The sequence below is a fragment of the Cetorhinus maximus genome, chromosome 18 (genome assembly GCF_964194155.1).
Source record: "Cetorhinus maximus chromosome 18, sCetMax3.hap1.1, whole genome shotgun sequence".
NCBI lineage: Eukaryota > Metazoa > Chordata > Chondrichthyes > Lamniformes > Cetorhinidae > Cetorhinus > Cetorhinus maximus.
In genome coordinates this window covers 1,286,071-1,309,516 of record NC_135896.1, presented here as the reverse complement: position 1 = coordinate 1,309,516, position 23,446 = coordinate 1,286,071, and the positions used below count along the sequence as shown (strand labels likewise).

General features: G+C 49.4%; 1 protein-coding gene across 3 annotated transcripts in view; it reads left to right on the top strand.

Moving 5' to 3' along the window:
• The first annotated feature begins 306 nt into the window (after positions 1-306).
• The window catches only part of ift43 (intraflagellar transport 43 homolog (Chlamydomonas)), a 50,055-nt gene continuing 26,915 nt past the window's right edge, over positions 307-23,446 (top strand). Inside the window, exons 1-2 of one of the 3 annotated variants that reach the window (XM_078561972.1) lie at positions 307-612; positions 12,045-12,109. In XM_078561972.1, the coding sequence (XP_078418098.1) occupies positions 376-612; positions 12,045-12,109 (302 nt within the window). In that variant the 5' untranslated portion in view covers positions 307-375. The remainder of the gene's footprint in view (positions 613-12,044; positions 12,110-23,446) is intronic. The other 2 variants (XM_078561968.1, XM_078561971.1) reach the window with 2 other exon arrangements.

The following is a 23,446-nucleotide window of genomic DNA, read 5'->3' as shown; positions in this document are numbered from 1 at the left end:
TAAAATGCTGCTCCCTCCACACGAGTCTAGTTTGCTTATAAAAAGAGTATTTGATCCAAATTTGACCCTTCGGGAACTTCAGCACCAATCAGCATTTAGTCTGAAAAGCATTCTTCTCTGTGTCCTGTCACTGAGCCAATTTGACCTGTGATTGGAGTTCAGGGGCATTCATTCTTTTTCATTAACCTGAGAGGGCAGATGGGCCCTTGGTTTAACATCTCACCTGAAAGGCAGCACCTCTGATGGTGAGTACTGCGCTGGGAGGGTCAACCTGAATTTTGTGCTCAAGTCTCGGGTCCTGAGAGTGCATTGACTCATGGCTGAAACCTGTTATTGATATGACCTGATAGTGTTCAGGGGAGGTGGAGGATAGCCATGTGGAACTTCTGTGCACGCTCCCTACGGGTCAAAATATGCTGTGTCCATTCTGGGGCCCTAAGCCAGTTTACTGGACTGCTGGGTTGTGATCTATTTTTTTTGTGTCAACCCTCTTTCCCTCATCCACCTTTCCAGATCGTGAAGACTGGGAGACGAGCCCGCCAGCCCCTGGAGACCTCACAGGACGAGACCCGTCTGAGCCGCAAAGCATCTTCCAGCACCAGTGGAGCAGAGGTGAGTGCCAACATGGGCTGGCAAAACTACTTTAAACCCTCTTCCAAAATTTGTCTTTCCTCACAATACTTAGCCAATGAAAAGAGCAACAGTCCCACCACCTAAACCACTCAGTTTTAAAATGGCCAGAATCTGACAGCTGCTGGAGGATGATGATAACTCGCACTGTCAGTGTCACAGCCTCCGTTTATAGAAATGGCCATGTTGACTCAAGACTATACGCCTTGTTACACCAGGCTGATTTCTTTTGTTACATCTTGCTTGTGTTTTTATTGACGCTTTAGCGACTGATGATCTTTAACATATGTGGAATTCTACTTGTTGTCATTCTGTAGACCCATGATCTCAGGCTCTGTACACTTGTATCTGGATTGCTCTGGGTTGAGCTTTGTCTTCCAAGATGTCCACATATGAGAATACAAAATGTACCATACCACTGGGAAATCTGAAAACATACAGCACGGCAACTGTAATGATTTTGAAAGTTTGCAAATGCTGCCATTTTATACCAGCTATCGTGGAGAGCAGCCAAATCAAATTGACGCAAACACACCTGATATAAACAGTGGAGAATGTATTTTCAAAGACAAAACCCTCATCCATGCCTTTGTTATCTCCAGACTCGACTGTTCCCAAGCTCTCTCGGTCAATCTCCCTTCATCCACCCTCTATAAACTTGTCCTCATTCAAAACTCTTCTCATATCCCGACTAATACCAATTCCTTTTCACCAGCCATTCCTGTGTTTGCTGATGTATATTGGCCCCCAGTTGAACAATGCCTCAATTTTAAAATTTGCATCCTCATTTTCAGATTCCTTCATGGCCTCCCCTTCCATCCCCCTCCTGGAACTGTATGAAACATTTGTAAGGCCGCAGCCAGATCACTATGTACAGTTCTGGGATATGAGTTAAAAGAAGGATGTGATTGCACTAGAGAGGGCACAGAAGAGATTTATGTGGATGTTGCCAGGAATGGAGAATTTTAGCTATGAGGAAAGTTTGAATAGGCTGGGGTTGTTTTCTTTGGAACAGAGGAGAGATTTAATGAACGTATATAAAATTTTGAGGGGCCTAGATAGAGTGGATAGGAAGGACCAATTTTCGTTAAGGTGCTGAATCTCACTGGGGTATGAGTCCCCTCCTCTCCTGAAGGTGCTGATTCTCACTGGTGTACAGGTCCCCCTCCTCTCCTGAAGGTGCTGACTTTCACTGGGGTACAGGTCCCCTCCTCTCCTGAAGGTGCTGACTCTCACTGGAGAAGGGGTCCCCTCCTCTCCTGAAGGTGCTGACTCTCACTGGGGTACAGGTCCCCCTCCTCTCCTGAAGGTGCTGACTCTCACTGGAGTAGGGGTCCCCTCCTCTCCTGAAAGTGCTGACTCTCACTGGGGTACAGGTCCCCCTCCTCTCCTGAAGGTGCTGACTCTCACTGGGGTACAGGTCCCCTCCCCTCCTGAAGGTACTGACTCTCACTGGGGTACGGGCCCCTCCTCTCCTGAAGGTGCTGACTCTCACTGGGGTACAGGTCCCCCTCCTCTCCTGAAGGTGCTGACTCTCACTGGGGTACAGGTCCCCCTCCTCTCCTGAAGGTGCTGACTCTCACTGGGGTACAGGTCCCCCTCCTCTCCTGAAGGTGCTGACTCTCACTGGGGTACAGGTCCCCTCCTCTCCTGAAGGTGCTGACTCTCACTGGGGTACGGGTCCCCTCCTCTCCTGAAGGTGCTGACTCTCACTGGGGTACAGGTCCCCTCCTCTCCTGAAGGTGCTGACTCTCACTGGGGTACAGGTCCCCTTCTCTCCTGAAGGTGCTGACTCTCACTGGGGTACAGGTCCCCTCCTCACCTGAAGGTGCTGACTCTCACTGGAGTTCAGGTCCCCATCTCTCCTGAAGGTGCTGACTTTCACTGGGGTACAGGTCCCCATCTCTCCTGAAGGTGCTGACTCTCACTGGGGTACAGGTCCCCATCTCTCCTGAAGGTGCTGAATCTCACTGGGGTACGGGGCCCCCTCCTCTCCTGAAGGTGCTGACTCTCACTGGGGTACGGGTCCCCTCCTCTCCTGAAGGTGCTGACTCTCACTGGGGTACAGGTCCCCTCCTCTCCTGAAGGTGCTGACTCTCACAGGTCCCCTCCTCTCCTGGAGTGAGGAAAGGATGTTTCGGCTCAGAGTTTGTGTGCCTCTTTCATTAGGAGTTGTGAATAGTAATATGATTGTTGTTCTGCATTGCAACCTATATAGGGTAAAAATGGGTGCCTTGTGGTCTTAAATAACAAAATAAGTGAACTCCTGATGAGCTGGTCTCTCGTCTGCTGCTTTGAGTCATTGGCTGCAGAAGAATGCCAGATATGTTGTTGGATAGATGATGCCAAATTAGGCCAAGTGCCCGGGTAAAGTCGGGTGTCTCAAGGACCTGGTGACTCTACCTCCAAATAAAATGCATTTCTTTTCTCCCAAAAGCATTGCAGAAATGTTTAACTCTTGTCAGGACTGCCAGTATACTATCTGGAAGGCATAGTCCCTCACTGTCTGGCTGAGGAGGCACTTTTTAGCCTGAACGTGATCGGTTGTGGATTGTTTAGGATGCATAGAGAGAGAGGGTAGTCCGCAAAATTTAACTACCGTCCTGGAACCCAGTGTATGACTGATTCTGTATCATCTTCAATATGAACCACGCTTTAGGAAGGATGGCAGTGCCTTGGAGAGAGTCCTGGGGAAATTTACTGGAATATTACCAGGGATGAGGGTCTTTAGTTACCCAAGAGATAGAGAAGCTGAGGTTGGTACAATTTTAAAGGGCTTGCAGGAATAGAGAGACATGGTGATATATGCATCCAAATATTTGAAGATGGCAGGACAAGTCGACAAGGCTGTTTAAAAAACACAAGGGAGCCTTGGCTTTAATAATAGAAGAGTACACAGAGGGAGAGAATTGAGGAGCTTAGGATCAAGGCAACTGAATGCACAGCTACCAATGATGGAGCAAAGGTAATCAGGGTGTACAAGTGGTCAGATCTGGAGGAGCGCAGAAATCTCAGAGGATTGTAGGGAGGGAGATTACAGAGATAGGAAAGAGTGAGGTCATGAAGGGGTTTGATTTTAAAATCGAGGTGTTGCCGGACCGGGAACCAGTGTAGGTCAGTGAGCACAGGGGTGATGAGTGACTGGATTCAATGCGATTTAGGATACAGACAGCAGAGCTTTGGATGACCTTAGGCTTATCAAGGGTGGAATGTTGGCCAGGAGATAGCTAGTGGAAGCAAAAGTATGGAATATTTTTTCTTCTTTCATGGGATGTGAGCATCTATGGCAAGGCCAGCATTTTTTGCCTTTAAGAAGGATGAGGCAAATTTCCAGCATCTGCAGTATTTTGCTCTTATCTTTGGCAAATTTTACTGTGGATTAAAAATTATCCCCCCACCAATGTTAGACTGTCTGCTCTGTAGTTGTTGAGTTTTCCTTCTCTTTTTAAACAAAGGTGTAACATTTGCATCCTCCAATTCTCTGGCACCACCCCCATACCTAAGGAGAATTTGAACATTGTGGCCAGTTCTTCCTCAATTTCCACACTTATCTCCCTCAGTAAACACAGGGAGACGCAGCAGCCGAATTGCAGACAGCAAGCTCTCCAAAACAGCAATGAGATGACGGACCAGGTCATCTGTTTTAGGTTTTGTTTGAAGGACAAAAATTGACCAGGACACCAAGGAGAACTCCCCTGCCCTTCTTGGAAATCATGCCATAGATATTATAGAATAGTTAAAACGCAGGAGGCCAATCAGCCCATTGTATCCATGCCATCTCTCTGGCAAGAGTAACTTTGCTACTCCCACTCCCTGTAGCCCTACAAATCATTTCTCCTCATATAATTAGCTAATTCTCTGCTGAAGCCACAATTGACCCTGCCTCCACCATACTCTTAGGCTGCGTGTTCCAGACCCTAACCACTTGGTGCGAAAAACATGTTTTTCTTCATGTTGCTGTTGTTTCTTCTGCCAATTTCCTTAAATTAGTGTTCTCTGGTTCTCAACCCTTCCACCAATGGGAACAGTTTCTCCCTATCTACTCTGTCCAGACTACTCATGATTTCAAACACTTCTACCAAAGCTCCTCCCAATTTTCTCTAAGGAGGGCAACCGCAGCTTAAGAACATAAGAAATAGGAATAGGCCATTCGGGCCCCCCAAGCCTGCTCCATCATTCATCGAGATCATGGCTGATCTGATTGTGGCCTTAACTCCATTTTCCTGCCTGCCCCCCCCCATAACCCTTGACTCCCTTGGTGATTAAAAATCTGTCTAACTCGGCCTTGAATATATTCAATGACCCAGCCTCCACTGCTGTCTGGGGAAGAGAATTCCAAAGATTAGTGACCCTCAGAGAGGGAATTCCTCCTCATCTCTCTTAAATGGGAGACCCCTTATTTTGAAATTGTGTCCCCTAGTTCTAGATTCCCCCAAGAGGAAAAGCATCCTTCCAGCATTTACCCTGTCAAGCCCCCTCAGAGAATCTTCTATGTTTCAATAAGATCACCTCTCATTCTTCTAAACTCCAATGGGTATAGGCTCAACCTGCTCAACCTTTCTTCATAAGACAACTCATTCATCCCTGGAATCAGCCTGGTGAACCTTCTCTGAACTGTCTCTAATGCAAGTATATCCTCCTTAATAAGGAGACCAAAACTAAAGGCAGTATTCTAGGTATGGTCTCACCTGTACTGCTGTAGCAAGACTTCCCTACTTTTATACGCCATCCCCTTTGCAATAAAGGCCAACACTCCATTTGCCTTCCTAATTAATTGCCGTACCTGCACGTTAACTTTTTTTGTGATTCATGTACCAGTAGACCCAGATCCCTCAGTACTGCAGTGTTCTGCAGTCTCCCTCCATTTAAATAATATTCTGCTTTTCCATTCTTCCTACCAAGTAGACAACCTCACATTTTCCCACATTATACTCCATCTGCCAAGTTGTTGCCCACTCACCTAACCTATCTATATCCCTTAACAGACTTTGTATCCTCCTCACAACTTTCCTATATATCTTTGTATTGCAAGCAAATTTGGCTACAGTATACTCAGTCCCTTCATCCAAGTCATTGATATGGATTGTAAATAGTTGAGGTCCCAGCACCTTATTGATTCATGGGATGTGGGTGTCACTGGCTAGGCCAGCACTTATTATCCATTCCCAATTGCCCTTGAGAAGGTGGTGGTGAGCTGCCTTCTTGAACCGCTGCAGTCCATGTGGTGTAGGTACACCCACAGTGTTGTTAGGGAGGGAGTTCCAGGATTTTGACCCAGGAACAGTGAAGGAACGGTGATATATTTCCAAGTCAGGATGGTGGAAGGGGAACTTCCAGGAGGCCGTGTCTTCATGTGCCTGCTGTCCTTGTCTTTCTAGGTGGTAGTGGTCGTGGGTTTGGAAGATGCTGTCTAAGGAGCCTTCATGAGTTTCTGCAGTGCACCTTGTAGATGGTACACACTGCTGCTACTGTGCATAGGTGGTGGATGGAGTGAATGTTTGTGGATGTGGTGCCGATCAAGCGGGGCTGCTTTGTTCTGGATGATGTCAAGCCAGTTGAGTGTTGTTGGAGCTGCACTCATCCAGGCAAGTGGGGAGCATTCTGTCATACTCCTGACTTGTGCCTTGTAGATGGTGGACAGGCTTTGGGGAGTCAGGAGGTGAGTTACTCGCCACGTGATTCCTAACCTCTGACCTGCTCTGATCCCTGTGAAACTCCACTACCTTACAGCTTTTCCAATCTGTCCACATAACTGAAGTTCCTCATCTCCAGAAACATTCTCGTGAATCTTTTCTGCATCCAGTGCAATCATCTTAAAGTGCGGTGCCCAAAATTGGACACACTGCTCCAGTGGAAGCCAAACCAGAATTTTATAAAAGTACATCATAATATTCTTGCGTTCGTACTCTATATCCCCATCTATAAAGCCCAGGATCACATAAGATTTTCTTAACCACTTTCTCAACTTGCCCTGCCATCTTCAATGATTTGTGCACATATAGACCTAGGTCCCTCTGCTCCTGAACCCCCCTTAGAATTGTACTCCATTTTATATTGCCTCTCCTCATTCTTCCTATTTCATACTTCTCTGCACTAAATTTCATCTGCCACTTGTCCACTCATTTCATCTGGTTAATTCCTCTTGAAGTTTATCATTATGCTCATCATAGTTCACAGGTTTTATGTCATCTGCAAATTTTGAAATGGTGCCTGTACATCCAAGAGAAGGTCATTAATACAGAACAAGAAAATCAATGGTCCTAATTTTGACCTCTGGGGAACCCCACTATATACTTTACTCTTGTTCCAAAATCTACCCAAGATGACAAGTGTAACCTTGGTTTAATGTCTCACCTGAAAGACAGCATCTCTGACAATGCAATGCTGCCTCAGTAATGCGCTGGAGTGTCAGCCTAGATTATGGGATTGGACCGGAAAAATGTATTAATTTTGCTTCCAATCTCCACCCCTCCATCATTTTCACATGGTCCATCTCTGACACTTCCCTTCCCTTCCTTGACCTCTCTGTCTCAATTTCTGGTGAAAGACTGTCCACCAATATCCATTACAAGCCTACCGACTCCCACAGCTACCTCTACTACAGCTCCTCACACCCCGCTTCCATCCCATGCTCTCAGGACTCCATCCCATGCTCTCAGTTCCTTCGCCTCCGTCGCATCTGTTCTGATGATGCTACCTTCAAAAACAGTTCCTCTGACATGTCCTCCTCCTTCCTTAACCGAGGTTTTCCACCCACGATCGTTGACAGGGCCCTCAACCATGTCCGGCCCATCTCCCGCGCATCCGTCCTCACGCCTTCTCCTCCCTCCCAGAAACATGATAGGGTCCCCCTTGTCCTCACTTATCATCCCACCAGCCTCCGCATTCAAAGGATCATCCTCCGCCATTTCCGCAAACTCCAGCATGATGCCACCACCAAACACATCTTCCCTTCACCCCCCCTGGTGGCATTCCGTAGGGATCGTTCCCTCCGGGACACCCTGGTCCACTCCTCCATCACCCCCTACTCCTCAACCCCCACCTATGGCACCTCCCCATGCCCACGCAGAAGATGCAACACCTGCCCCTTCATTTCCTCTCTCCTCACCGTCCAAGGGCCCAAACACTCCTTTCAAGTGAAGCAGCATTTCCCCTAACTTAGTCTACTGCATTCGTTGCTCCCAATGCGATCTCCTCTACATTGGAGAGACCAAACGTAAACTGGGCGACCGCTTTGCAGAACACCTGCAGTCTGTCTGCAAGAAAGACCCAAACCTCCCTGTCGCTTGCTATTTTAACACTCCACCCTGCTCTCTTGCCCACATGTCTGTCCTTGGCTTGCTGCATTGTTCCAGTGAAGCCCAACGCAAACTGGAGGAACAGCACCTCATCTTCCGACTAGGCACTTTACAGCCTTCTGGACTGAATATTGAATTCAACAACTTTAGATCTTGAACTCCCTCCTCCATCCCCACCCCCTTTCCGTTTCTTCCCCCTCCCTTTTGTTTTTTCCAATAATTTATATAGATTTTTCTTTTCCCACCTATTTCCATTATTTTTAAATCTATACCTTTAATGCCGTGTTAGTCTTTCCACCCCACCCCCACTAGAGCTGTACCTTGAGTGTCCTGCCATCCATTCTTAATTAGCACATTCGTTTAGATAATATCACCACCTTCAACACCTCTTTGTTCCTTTGTCTGTGACATCTTTTGATTATCTGCTCCTATCACTGCTTGCTTGTCCCTACAACCACCCAACTTCTCTCTCCCCCACCCCCCCCCAATCTTAAACCAGCTTATATTTCACCCCTCTCCTAATATTACTCAGTTCTGTTGAAGGGTCATGAGGACTCGAAACATCAACTCTTCTCCGCCGATGCTGCCAGACCTGCTGAGTTTTGCCAGGTAATTCTGTTTTTGTATGGGATTCAAGTGTCTGGAATAGAGATTGAACTCACAACTTGAATCTTGCTGAAAAGAGAGACACATTGCCGAACCCTTTCTTCTTACACTCAGTGAATTGATTATTTGAATCTATTAAGGAGGTTATATTGGGGCACTTAAAAATTCTCAATGCAATCAAGTAATGACAACATGGTTTTGTGAAAGAGAAACCATGCTTGACTAATTTATTGGAGTCCTTTGAGAAAGTAACAAGCAACATGGATAAAGGGGAACCTGTGAATGTGGTGTACTTAAATTTTCTCCTATTAATTATTGGTGAGACTGACCCCACTGGCTTCGGTCCTGTCACAAACTCTGTTCCCTCACCACTGACTTCATCCCACTCCCTGGCAACTGTCTTTGGGCTAAACTAGATTATTCACAACCTTGCTCCTGTATTTGACTCTGAGATGAGCTTCTGACCACATATTCGTGCCCTCACTAGGGCTACCTATTTCCAGCTCCACAACATCACCCAACTTCGACTTCTGTCTCCGCTTATCTGCTTCTGAAACCCTCAATGTGCTGCTGGCTGTCTCTCACATATTACCCTCTGTAAACTTGAGCTCATTCAAGCTCTGCTGCTTGTGTCCTAACTTGCTCCAAGTCCCACTGTCCATTTGCCCTGAGCTCGCTGATCCACATTGGGTCCCAGTCAAGCAATGCTGCGATTTTTTAAATGCTCATTACTTGTTTTCAAATCCCTACAAGGCCTCGCCCCTCTCTCTTCCAGGCCCTCCTAGATCCCTGCGCATCAAAGATTCTGGCCTCCTGAGCATTCTCAATTTGAATCACTCCATCACTGGTGTTAATGCCTTCAGCTGCCTGGGTCTGAAGCTCTAGAATTCTCTCCCTACACCTCTCCACCCTTCTTCTCGCTTTCCTCTAAGACATTCCTTACAGCCTACATCTGACCAAGCTCTCAGGCATCTGACCTCATATCTCCTTATTTGACTATGTGGCAAATTTTGTTTCATAACACTCCTGTAAAGCCTCTTGGGATGTTTTATATAATGCCTTTAATGTCACAATTGAAAGTTCTGGTTGTAATGTAGGAAATAAGATAAATGGCAGAAGGTGTAGGGGGGACATGAGGAAGAACTTTTTTACGCAGAGGGTAGCGGGTGTCTGGAATTCGCTGCCCAAGTTGGTGGTAGAGGCAGAAACTTTAAACCCTTTTAAAAAGTACCTGGATCTGCACCTAAAGTGCTGTAAGCTGCAGGGCTATGGGCCGGGTGCAGGAAGGTGGGATTAGAAAGGGCACCTGGGTGTCCTTGGGCTGGCATGGACAAGATGGGCCGAATGGCCTCCTCCTGTGCTGTAACTTTTCTATGGTTCTATGGTTCATTTGATAAGGTGCCACATCAAAGGTTGCTTCATAAAATAAGAGCTTATGGTGTAGGTGGTAACATATTAACAAGGATAGAGGATTGGTTAGCTAACAGAGAGTAGGGAAAATGGGTCTTTTTTAAAAAATTGTTCTTGGGATGTGGGCATCGCTGGCCAGGCCAGCATTTATTACCCACCTTAGTTGTCCTAGTTCAGAGGGCTTTTAAGAGTCAACCACATTGCTGTGGGCCTGGAGTCACGTGGGCCAGACCAGGTAAGGACGGAAGATTTCCTTTCCTAAAGGACATTAATGAACCAGATGGGTTTTTACAACAATTGACAATGGTTTCATGGTCATCATTAGACTTTTAATTCCAGATTTTTTAACTGAATTCAAATTCCACCATCTGTCGTGGTGGGATTCGAACCCAGGACCCCGGAGCATTACCCTGTGCCTCTGGATTACTAGTCCAGCAACAATACCACTACCTCCCATCACCTCCCCTAGGTTTCAGGTTGGAAAGATGTGACAAGTGGAATGCCACAGAAGTCAGTGCTGGGGCCTCAACTATTTACAATTTATATCAATGACTTGGATGAAGGGATTGAATGTATGGTTGCTAAATTTGCTGCTCCTAATTCGTATTTTCATACGTATCAGGACAAACGCAAAGATGCCAAATTTCCAACATACACAACAATGTATGTGCAGGAGAAAGGGTGCTGCTTGGTTTGAAAGTCATCTCTGATTGGCTAAGGCATTGTCATGGAGAAAGCAATGAGAAACTATAGGCACCCCAAGCTCCCACAACCTTCTGATTCAGAGGTGGGAGTGTTACCACTGAGTCACAGCTGACAGCTAGAAACACAGAACTGTTTACATTCAATGTAAAGGATAAGTTAGTGTGTGTTGCTCTATAATTCACTCATTTCCTCCTGCCACAAAAGTGTCATGATAAATAATACGTGCTTCCATGTAGATATGAGTACATACAACACACAAACTCAGGCGCACGAAGTACCCTGTTACTGTGTGCATCTGCCCTGTGGCCTCTGTGTTCAAGCTGCATTGCCTTCTCCATCTGGTTGAATCTAGTTTAATGCTGTGACCCGGCCCCTTTTGGCGAAGAGCCTATCTTTGGACAGGCTAAGGTCGGATTAGCTCTTGCTATATCTGTGCCAGGGTCACAGATTCCCGGGAAGAGAATGTGTCCTCGAGCTCCTAATCAGCCTTTTTCCCACACTGCAATTAGCCATCTCTTATTTTAAGCAATGTGATCGCTCAGCATTCCGCAGAAGTTTATTTTTGAGAATTAAGTAAAGAAAATCAAAAGTTTATTGAATCAAGAGTGTCCCCTTCTGTAAAGAAAAAAATATTAAATCCTTACTCAGCAGCTTATTATCCCAACTTAGACATTTCACCTTTTGACTCTCACTGGGGTACAATTTCCATACACACTGGAGTTCAGGTCCCACATACACCAATTCCCTTGGTGGCACAGTTCCACGCGCACTGACAAAGTCTGATGATGACCATGAAATCATTGCCGATTGTTATAAAAACCCATCTGGTTCACAAATGTCCTTTAGGGAAGGAAATCTGCTGCCCTTACCTGGTCTGGCCTACATGTGATTCCAGACCCACAGCAACGTGGCTGACTCTTAAATGCCCTCTGAACAAGGGCAATTGGGGATGGGCAATAAATTTTGGCCTAGCCAGCGACACCCACATCCCATGAACAAAAAAAAAATGCAGTGTGATTACTTATACATTGACAACAGTGACACACACACTGATTCCTTCAGTGGTACAGTTCCACAGACACTGTCTCCTGCACGGTACAGTTACACACACACTGACTCTCCCTAGGATACGGTTCCACGGACGCTGTCTCCCCCGGGGTATGGTTCCATGGACGCTGTCTCCCCCGGGGTACGGTTCCACGGACGCTGTCTCCCCCGGGGTACGGTTCCACGGACGCTGTCTCCCCCGGGGTACGGTTCCACGGACGCTGTCTCCCCCGGGGTACGGTTCCACGGACGCTGTCTCCCCCGGGGTACGGTTCCACGGATATTGCTGCTTGCTCTGTTTTATCAGTGGGGTACTCAGCTAATGAAACTGTTTTGCATTTGTTGCAGGGCCCCTTGAACAAACCTGCACGCCGGCAGGGAGGATGGGCAGACGACACCCCTCGCTCATCCAAGTAAGTGCTAAATACACAAGTATTTTATAGAGCTTTGCTTCCGGTGTGGATAGGATAGCTGAACTGTACAGACCTGGTTTGACTCCTGACGTCAGTTGTCGGAAAACTGCTGGAATCTATCATTCAAGAAGTCACACAGTACAGCAAGAAGCAGTGTCTATGGAACTGTACAACCGAGGCACTCAGTGTGTGTGGAACTGTACCCTCAGGGGAGCCGGTGCCTGTGGAACTGTACCCCCAAGGGAGTCGGTGCCTGTGGAACTGTACCCCCAGCGGAGTCGGTGCCTATGGATTGTATCCCGGGGGAGTCTGTGTGTGTGTAACTGTACCCCCAGGGGAGTCGGTGTCTATGGAAAAGTACCGGTGGAGTCAGTGTGTGTGGAACTGTACCCCCAGTAGAGTCAGCGTGTGTGGAACTGTACCCACAGTGGAGTCAGTGTGTGTGGAACTGTACCCCACAGGAGAGTCAGTGTGTGTGGAACTGTACCCCCAGGGGAGTCAGTGTGTGTGTAACTGTACCCGCAGGGGAGTCAGTGTGTGTTGAACTGTACCCCCAGGGGAGTCAGTGTATGTAACTGTACTCCCAGGGGAGTTTGCGTGTGTGGAACTGTACCTGTGGTGGAGTCAGTGTGTGTGGAACTGTACCCGCGGTGGAGTCAGTGTGTGTGGAACTGCACCTGTGGTGGAGTCAGTGTGTGTGGAACTGTACCCGCGGTGGAGTCAGTGTGTGTGTAACTGTACCCCACAGGAGAGTCAGTGTGTGAAACTGTACCCCCAGGGGTGTCAGTGTGTGTGGAACTGTACCTCCAGGGGAGTCAGGGTGTGTGGAACTGTACACCCAGGGGAGTCAGTGTGTGTGTAACTGTACCCCCAGGGGATTTGGTGCCTGTGGAAGTGTATCCCCAGGGGAGTCAGTGTGTGTGTGTAACTGTACTCCAGGTGGAGACAGTGTGTGTGGAACTGTACCCCTGGGGGGGTCAGTGTGTGTGGAACTGTACCCCCAGGGGAGTCAGTGTGTGTAACTGTACCCCCCAGGGGAGTCAGTGTGTATAACTGTACTCCCCAGAGGAATCAGTGTGTGTAACTGTACCCCCAGAGGAGTCAGTGTGTGTAACTGTACCCCCAAGGGAGTCAGTGCCTGTGGAACTGTACCCCCAGGGGATTCGGTGCCTGTGGAAGTGTATCCCCAGGGGAGTCAGTGTGTGTGGAACTGTACCCCCAGGGGAGTCAGTGTATGTAACTGTACTCCCAGGGGAGTTTGTGTGTGTGGAACTGTACCCCCAGGGGAGTCAGTGTGTGGAACTGTACCCCCAGGGGAGTCAGTGTGTGGAACTGTACCCCCAGGGGAGTCAGTGTGTGGAACTGTACCCCCAGGGGAGTCAGTGTGTGGAACTGTACCCCCAGGGGTGTCAATGTGTGTGGAACTGTACCCCCAGGGGAGTCAGTGTGTGTAACTGTCCCCCCAAGGGAATTCATTTGTGTAACTGTACGCCACAGAAGAGTCAGTGTGTGGAACTGTACCCCCAGTGGAGTCAGTGTGTGTGGAACTGTACCCCCAGTGGAGTCAGTGTGTGTGGAACTGTACCCCCAGGGGTGTCAGTGTGTGTGGAACTGTACCTCCAGGGGAGTCAGGGTGTGTGGAACTGTACACCCAGGGGAGTCAGTGTGTGTGTAACTGTACCCCCAGGGGATTCGGTGCCTGTGGAAGTATATCCCCAGGGGAGTCAGTGTGTGTGTGTAACTGTACTCCTGGTGGAGACAGTGTGTGTGGAACTGTACCCCTGGGGGGGTCAGTGTGTGTGTAACTGTACCCCCAGGGGAGTCAGTGTGTGTAACTGTACCCCCCAGGGGAGTCAGTGTGTATAACTGTACTTACCAGAGGAATCAGTGTGTGTAACTGTACCTCCAGAGGAGTCAGTGTGTGTAACTGTACCCCCAAGGGAGTCAGTGCCTGTGGAACTGTACCCCCAGGGGAGTCAGTGCCTGTGGAAGTGTATCCCCAGGGGAGTCAGTGTGTGTGTGTAACTGTACTCCCGGTGGAGACAGTGTGTGTGAAACTGTACCCCCGGGGGAATCAGTGTGTGTGGAACTGTACCCCCAGGGGAGTCAGTGTGTGTAACTGTACTCCCAGGGGAGTCAGTGTGTGTGCAACTGTACCCCCAGGGGAGTCATTGTGTGTGGAACTGTACACACAGGTGAGTCAGTGTGTGTAGAACTGTACCCGTGGTGAAGTTAGTGTGTGTGGAACTGTACCCCCAGGGGAATCAGTGTGTGTAACTGTACCACACAAGAGAGTCAGTGTGTGTGTAACTGTACCCCCAGGGGAGTCAGTGTATGTGGAACGGTACCCCTGGGGAGTCAGTGTCTGTGGAAAAGTACCCCAGGTGGAATCAGTGTGTGTGGAACTGTACCCACGGTGGAGTCAGTGTGTGTGGAACTGTACCCCCAGGGGAGTCAGTGAGTGTGGAACTGTACCCCCAGTGGAGTCAGTGTGTGTGGAACTGTACCCCCAGTGGAGTCAGTGTGTGTGGAACTGCACATGTGGTGGAATCAGTGTGTGTGGAACTGTACCCACGGTGGAGTCAGTGTGTGTGGAACTGTACCCCCAGGGGAGTCAGTGTGTGTGGAACTGTACCCCCAGGGGAGTCAGTGTGTGTGCAACTGTACCCCCAGGTGAGTCAGTGTGTGTAACTGTACCCCCCAGGTGAGTCAGCGTGTGTAACTGTACCTCCAGGGAATCAGTGTGTGTAACTGTCTCCCCAAGGGAATTCATTAGTGTAACAATACTCCACAGGGGCGTCATTGTGTGTAACTGTACCCCACAGGAGAGTCAGTGTGTGGAACTGTACCCCCAGGGGAGTCAGTGTGTGTGGAACTGTACCCCCAGTGGAGTCAGTGTGTGTGGAACTGTACCCCCAGGGCAGTCAGTGTGTGTGGAACTGTACCCCCAGGGGAATCAGTGTGTGTGTAACTGTACCCCCAGGGGAGTCAGTGTGTGTGGAACTGTACCCCCAGGGGAGTCAGTGTGTGTGGAACTGTACCCCCAGGGGAGTCAGTGTGTGTAACTGTACCCCACAGGAGAGTCAGTGTGTGTGGAACTGTACCCCCAGGGGTGTCAGTGTGTGTGCAACTGTACCCCCAGGGGAGTCAGTGTGTGCAACTGCCCCCCCCAGGTGAGTCAGTGTGTGTAACTGTACCCCACAGGAGAGTCAGTGTGTGTGGAACTGTACCCCCAGGGGAGTCAGTGTGTGTGTAACTGTACCCCCAGGGGAGTCAGTGTGTGTGGAACTGTACCCCCAGGGGAGTCAGTGTGTGTGGAACTGTACCCTCAGTGGAGTCTGTGTGTGTTGAACTGTACCCCCAGGGGAGTCAGTGTATGTAACTGTACTCCCAGGGGAGTTTGCGTGTGTGGAACTGTACCCCCAGGGGAGTCTGTGTGTGGAACTGTACCCCCAGGGGAGTCTGTGTGTGGAACTGTACCCCCAGGGGAGTCAGTGTATGTGGAACGGTACCCCTGGGGGAGTCAGTGTCTGTGGAAAAGTACCCCAGGTGGAATCAGTGTGTGTGGAACTGTACCCACGGTGGAGTCAGTGTGTGTGGAACTGTACCCCCAGGGGAGTGAGTGTGTGTGGAACTGTACCCCCGGTGGAGTCAGTGTGTGTGGAACTGTACCCCCAGTGGAGTCAGTGTGTGTGGAACTGCACATGTGGTGGAATCAGTGTGTGTGGAACTGTACCCACGGTGGAGTCAGTGTGTGTGGAACTGTACCCCCAGGTCAGTCAGTGTGTGTAACTGTACCCCCCAGGTGAGTCAGTGTGTGTGGAACTGCATATGTGGTGGAATCAGTGTGTGTGGAACTGTACCCACGGTGGAGTCAGTGTGTGTGGAACTGTACCCCACAGGAGAGTCAGTGTGTGTGTAACTGTACCCCCAGGGGAGTGAGTGTGTGTGCAACTGTACCCCCAGGTGAGTCAGTGTGTGTAACTGTACCCCCCAGGTGAGTCAGTGTGTGTAACTGTACCTCCAGGGAGTCAGTGTGTGTAACTGTCCCTCCAGGGAGTCAGTGTGTGTAACTGTCCCCACAAGGGAATTCATTAGTGTAACAATACTCCACAGGGGAGTCAGTGTGTGTAACTGTACCCCACAGGAGAGTCAGTGTGTGTAACTGTACCCCACAGGAGAGTCAGTGTGTGTAACTGTACCCCCAGGGGAGTCAGTGTGTGTGTAACTGTACCCCCAGGGGAGTCAGTGTGTGTGTAACTGTACCTCCAGGGGAGTCAGTGTGTGTGGAACTGTACCCCCAGGGGAGTCAGTGTGTGTGGAACTGTACCCCCAGGGGAATCAGTGTGTGTGGAACTGTACCCCCAGGGGAGTCAGTGTGTGTAACTGTACCCCCAGGGGAGTTTGCGTGTGTGGAACTGTACCCCACAGGAGAATCAGTGTGTGTGGAACTGTATCCCCAGGGGAGTCAGTGTGTGTGTAACTGTACCCTCAGTGGAGTCAGTGTGTGTGTAACTGTACCCTCAGTGGAGTCAGTGTGTGTGGAACTGTACCCCCAGGGGAGTCAGTGTATGTAACCGTACCCCCAGGGGAGTCAGTGTGTGGAACTGTACCCCCAGGGGAGTCAGTGTGTGGAACTGTACCCCCAGGGGAGTCAGTGTGTGGAACTGTACCCCCAGGGGTGTCAATGTGTGTGGAACTGTACCCCCAGGGGAGTCAGTGTGTGTAACTGTCCCCCCAAGGGAATTCATTTGTGTAACTGTACGCCACAGAAGAGTCAGTGTGTGGAACTGTACCCCCAGGGGAGTCAGTGTGTGTGGAACTGTACCCCCAGTGGAGTCAGTGTGTGTGGAACTGTACCCCCAGTGGAGTCAGTGTGTGTGGAACTGTACCCCCAGTGGAGTCAGTGTGTGTGGAACTGTACCCCCAGTGGAGTCAGTGTGTGTGGAACTGTACCCCCAGTGGAGTCAGTGTGTGTGGAACTGTACCCCCAGTGGAGTCAGTGTGTGTGGAACTGTACCCCCAGGGGAGTCAGCGTGTGTGTGGGGAACTGTACCCCCAGGGGAGTCAGCGTGTGTGGAACTGTAGCCCCAGTGCAGTCAGTGTATGTGGAACTGTACCCACAGGGGAGTTGGTGACTGTGGAACTGTACCCCCAGGGGGGTCGGCGCCTGTGGAATTGTATCCCCAGTAGAGTCAGTGTGTGAGGAACTTTATCCCCAGGTTGTCAGTGTGTGTGGAACTTTACCCCCAGGGGAGTCAGTGTGTATGGAACTTTACCCCCAGGGGAGTCAGTGTGTGTGGAACTTTACCCCCAGGTTGTCAGTGTGTGTGGAACTGTACCCCCAGGGGAGTGAGTGTGTGTATCTGTACCCCCAGGGGATTCAGTGTGTGTGGAACTGTACCCCCAGGGGAGTCAGCATATGTGGAACTGTACCCCCGGGGGTGTCAGTGTCTGTGGAAAAGTACCCCAGGGGGAGTCAGCGTGTGTGGAACTGTACCCACGGTGGAGTCAGCGTGTGTGGAATTGTACCCGCGGTGGAGTCAGCGTGTGTGTAACTGTACCCCCAGGGGAGTCAGCGTGTGTGTAACTGTACCCCCGGTGGAGTCAGCGTTTGTGGAACTGTACCCCCGGTGGAGTCAGTGTGTGGGGAACTGTACCCCCGGTGGAGTCAGCGTGTGTGGAACTGTACCGCCGGTGGAGTCAGCGTGTGTGGAACTGTACCCCCAGGGGAGTCAGTGTGTGTGGAACTGTACCCCCAGGGGAGTCAGTGTGTGGAACTGTACCCCCAGGGGAGTCAGTGTGTGTGGAACTGTACCCCCAGGGGAGTCAGTGTGTGTAACTGTACCCCCAGGGGAGTCAGTGTGTGTAACTGTACCCCCAGGGGAGTCAGTGTGTGTGGAACTGTACCCCCAGGGGAGTCAGTGTGTGTAACTGTACCCCCAGGGGAGTCAGCGTGTGTGTAACTGTACCCCCAGGGGAGTCAGCGTGTGTGGAACTGTACACCCAGGGGAGTCAGTGTGTGTGTGGGGAACTGTACCCCCAGGGGAGTCAGCGTGTGTGGAACTGTACACCCAGGGGAGTCAGTGTGTGTGTGGGGAACTGTACCCCCAGGGGAGTCAGCGTGTGTGGAACTGTACCCCCAGGGAGTCAGTGTGTGTGGAACTGTACCCCCAGGGAGTCAGTGTGTGTGGAACTGTACCCCCAGGGGAGTCAGCGTGTGTGGAACTGTAGCCCCAGTGCAGTCAGTGTATGTGGAACTGTACCCACAGGGGAGTCGGTGACTGTGGAACTGTACCCCCAGGGGGGTCGGCACCTGTGGAATTGTATCCCCAGTAGAGTCAGTGTGTGTGGAACTTTACCCCCAGGGGAGTCAGTGTGTGTGGAACTGTACCCCCAGGTTGTCAGTGTGTGTGGAACTGTACCCCCAGGGGAGTGAGTGTGTGTATCTGTACCCCCAGGGGATTCAGTGTGTGTGGAACTGTACCCCCAGGGGAGTCAGCATATGTGGAACTGTACCCCCGGGGGTGTCAGTGTCTGTGGAAAAGTACCCCAGGGGGAGTCAGCGTGTGTGGAACTGTACCCACGGTGGAGTCAACGTGTGTGGAATTGTACCCGCGGTGGAGTCAGCGTGTGTGGAACTGTACCCCTGGTGGAGTCAGCGTGTGTGAAACTGTACCCCCAGGGGAGTCAGCGTGTGTGTAACTGTACCCCCGGTGGAGTCAGCGTTTGTGGAACTGTACCCCCGGTGGAGTCAGCGTGTGTGGAACTGTACCGCCGGTGGAGTCAGCGTGTGTGGAACTGTACCCCCAGGGGAGTCAGCGTGTGTGGAACTGTACCCCCAGGGGAGTCAGTGTGTGTGGAACTGTACCCCCAGGGGTGTCAGTGTGTGGAGCTGTACCCCCAGGGGAGTCAGTGTGTGTGGAACTGTACCCCCAGGGGAGTCAGTGTGTGTAACTGTACCCCCAGGGGAGTCAGTGTGTGTAACTGTACCCCCAGGGGAGTCAGTGTGTGTGGAACTGTACCCCCAGGGGAGTCAGTGTGTGTAACTGTACCCCCAGGGGAGTCAGTGTGTGTGGAACTGTACCCCCAGGGGAGTCAGTGTGTGTAACTGTACCCCCAGGGGAGTCAGCGTGTGTGTAACTGTACCCCCAGGGGAGTCAGCGTGTGTGGAACTGTACCCCCAGGGGAGTCAGCGTGTGTGGAACTGTACCCCCAGGGGAGTCAGTGTGTGTGGAACTGTACCCCACAGGGGAGTCAGTGTGTGTAACTGTACCCCACAGGAGAGTCAGTGTGTGTAACTGTACCCCCAGGGGAGTCAGTGTGTGTGGAACTGTACCCCCAGGGGAGTCAGAGTGTGTAACTGTACCCCCAGGGGAGTCAGTGTGTGTGGAACTGTACCCCCAGGGGAGTCACTGTGTGTAACTGTACCCCCAGGGGAGTCAGTGTGTGTGGAACTGTACCCCCAGGGGAGTCAGCGTGTGTGGAACTGTACCCCCAGGGGAGTCAGTGTGTGTGGAACTGTACCCCACAGGGGAGTCAGTGTTTGTAACTGTATCTCCAGGGGAGTTAGTGTGTGTAACTGTACCCCCAGGGGAGTTAGTGTGTGTAACTGTGCCCCACAGCAGAGTTAGTGTGTGGAACTGTACCCCCAGGGGTGTCAGTGTGTGTAACTGTACCCCACAGGAGAGTCAGCGTGTGTAACTGTACCCCACAGGAGACAACTCCTAGAAAATTACAGTGTGCTCAGTCAACATGGTTTTATGAAGGGGAAAGGGTAGTTGAAGGGGAGCTGGAAGATGTAGTATACTGGATTTCCGAAAGGCATTCGATAAGGTGCCTAATAAAAGGTTAATAATACACACGACATGGGCAAGTGGTGTTGGGGGTAAGATATTAGCATAGATCAAGGATTGGTTAACAGCCATGAAACAAACCACAGGGATAAATGTAGCATTTTCAAGTTGACAGGATGTAACTACTGGAGTACTGTGAGGATCAGTGCTGGGACCCTTGGCTGTTTACCATCTATATTGATGACTTAGATGAAGATACAGAGAGTAATGTATCTAAGTTCGCAGAGATCTTGGAGGGTGGCGGAGCTGGTGACAATTATATAGATGAGGACGGGCAAGGCCCTGGAGGGCCTTGAAACAAGGATGAGAATTATAAAGCTGGGGGTGTTGCTTAACCCGGAGCTAATGTAGGTCAGCAAGTCCAAGTGTGGTAGGGGAATAGGACTCGCTGCAAATTAAGACACGGGCAGCACAATTTTGGATGACCTCAAGTTTATAGAGCATAGAATGTGGGAGACCAGCCAGGAGTGAATTGGAATCCAGAGGTAGCAAAGACATTGATGAGGGTTTCAGCAGCAGATGAGCTGAGGTGGAGGTGGGCAATGTTACAGAAATGGAAACAAGTGATCTTAGTGATTACGCGGATATATGGATGGAAGCTCACCTTGAGGTCAGAACGGCCTGCTTCAGCCTCAGAGAGGGATGAAATTGATGGCTAGAGAACAGAGTTTGTCATGGGGACAGAATACAAAGATCTAGATAGTAATAAAAGGTAAACAATGGGAAAGCCAATGTTTCTACCCACTTGAAGTCTAATAATTCCACCTATTTGAAATGGCCTAGGAGCACTTGCATATATGACAGATCATCAAAAATGTAATAATTCCATGATTTCTTGTCACAAAAAAAAATTCAAATCTTTTAGTCTTTGGCCACTCTCATCCTTGGACAGGCTCAGTGAGTGGGTAGCGGGTTGGCAGATGGAGCATGATGTAGGGAAGTGTGAAGTTATTCACTTTGGTCGTAAGAAATGAAAGCAGAATATTTTTTAAAAGGTGAGAAACTTTTAAATGTTGATGCTCAGAGGAACTTGGGTGCACCCAACAAGGAACGCAGTTAGCATTCTGGTATATCAAGCAATTAGGAAGGCAAATGGCATTGTGGATTTTATTACAAGGGGCTTGAAGTACAAGAATAAAGATGTTTTGTTACAATTGTACAGGGCTTTGGTGAGACCACACCTTGAATACTGTGCACAATTTTGGTCTCCATTTCTAAGGAAGAATATAGAATATACTTGCACTGGAGGCAGTACTGTGAAGGTTCACAAGATTGGTTCCTGGGCTGAGCGGCTGAGTAAATTGGGTCTATATTCTCTGAAGTTTAGAAGAATGAGAGGTGATCTCGTTGAAACCTACGAGATTCTGAAGGGGTTTGACAGGGTAGATACTGAGAGATTGTTTCCCCTAGTCGGGGAAATCTAAAACACGGGGACACAGTCTGGGGCTAAGGGGCCGATCATTTAGGGCTGAGATGAGGGGAAATTTCTTCACTCAAAAGGCTGTGAACTTTGTAGTTCTGTACCCCAGAGGGTTGTGGGTGCTCCATCATTGAATACATTCAAGATTGAGATCGACAGATGTTTGATTTCTCAGGGAATCAAGGGATTATGAGGAGAGGGCAGGAAGGTGGCGCTGAGGCGGAAGATCAGCCTTGATCATATTGAATGGTGGAGCAGGCTCGAGGGGCCATATGGTCCACTCCTGCTCCTACTTCTTTGGTTTCTATGACTTCTGCTCTCTGCTGATCTCAGTAAATCAGCACAGGCAGGCACAGGGGTACTCTTGAGTGGCCTCGGCACTGCTTAGCTAAGAGAGGAGTGGGAGAATTGTTTTGATTAGAGTTCCTGCTTGCTCTATATTTGTTAGTTTTATAATGGGTTTACCTGTTACCCCGACATAGGTTTATTAGGATATTATCTCCAACAGAGGTTTGAGGGTTTGGGAAACACTGAAAAACCTGGTTAATACTCTTTGTTAAATCAAGTCAGTGAGACAGTAAAACACAAGCCCTTGCATGCAGCAACTGAGATATAGTTGATAATACTCACATACCAGCGACTCCTGCTGAAGGTCACAAGTGCACCTTCAGATTGCTTATGAAAACCTCAGCAAAGTTCCGCAAATGCTCCAATGTCTGTATCTTTTAGAGGTTTAATTAGGTTGGATAAGTGTAGGTCCCACATGTTATCATGCTTTATCTATGCTGTTAACATGTAAGCATATTCAGTGGTGAGGTTTACTGTTGTCATTTGTGCAGTCATTGGTGACAGCTTGTTTATTACACTCTGGACATTGCACACACAAATGGCCATCAGTTCTCTGCAGCGTTCATGCCTGATCCTGTGCAGTCATTGCAGCCAATCAATATTTATTTTTTTAATATTAACAAAAGCCGACTATCTCCATTCCACCTGATACACCTATACTTAAACATGCCACCCACCAGCAATGCTGGACAACGCAAAGGTCGAGGGTCAGTGAGTGCACGGTCAGACCAGTATGCTGCTGACATTTGCTGTACTTGGGCAGGGAGAATGGCCACTTGGATGGAGGTATGGAACTGTGATTGGCGCTCCTGGGACCTGTACCCCCGTAAGGATCAGGAGTGGAGGGGAGAGCCTGGGGTGGGGAAGTGGATAGGAGGCTGGAGAGAGAGTTAGCTGGGGAAGACATTGCTTAAAACAGATCCAGCTCTTACTTAATGGAATTCAGTAAGTCAGCATTCACAGCACAAGTCAGCAATGTTCCACGGATCTACCATTCCTTGGGAAAACCTCCCAACATCTCATCCAGTTTGGGCCTCGTGTAATGAGATTCTGAGGCCTGGTCCTCCCTAATCTGTTTAAGTTGAAACAAACTGTCTATAAACACAGTTGCTTCTCTTCATCATCTTATACACTCCGATCAAATCGCCGCTAAGCTCTGAAATATAGAGACCCAGCACCTTGAGCTTATCTTGGTAAGTACAGTACATCACAGTGAATGTTTGCACCTTTGGGAGAGGAGCTCTTTTAGCATCTTGTGATACAGGAATAAGATATTGCCCCTGTGCTAGACTCCACACTGTTTGATAGGGTAGAGCGCAAGATTAAAGCTCACGGGATTAAAGTGACACTGAGAGCATGGATATAAAATTGGCTGAGTGACAGGAAACAGAGAGTAGTGGTGAACAGTTGTTTTTCGGACCGGAGGAAGGTTTATAGTGGCGTTCTCCAGGGAGTTAGTGTTAGGACCAGCGTTCCCCAGGGAGTTAGTGTTAGGACCACTGCTCTTCTTGATATATATTAATAACCTAGACAGCAATTTCAAAATTTCTGGATGACACAAAATTTAGAAGTATTGTGAACTGTGAGAAGGATAGTGTTAAACTCCAAAAAGACACTGTTATGAGCGCTGGACTTTACAAGACGCATTCCAAAAGCACCCCAGCTCAGAGACATGCCTATGCGATCTGGTTGCCATGGGGGGGTGGTGAAACT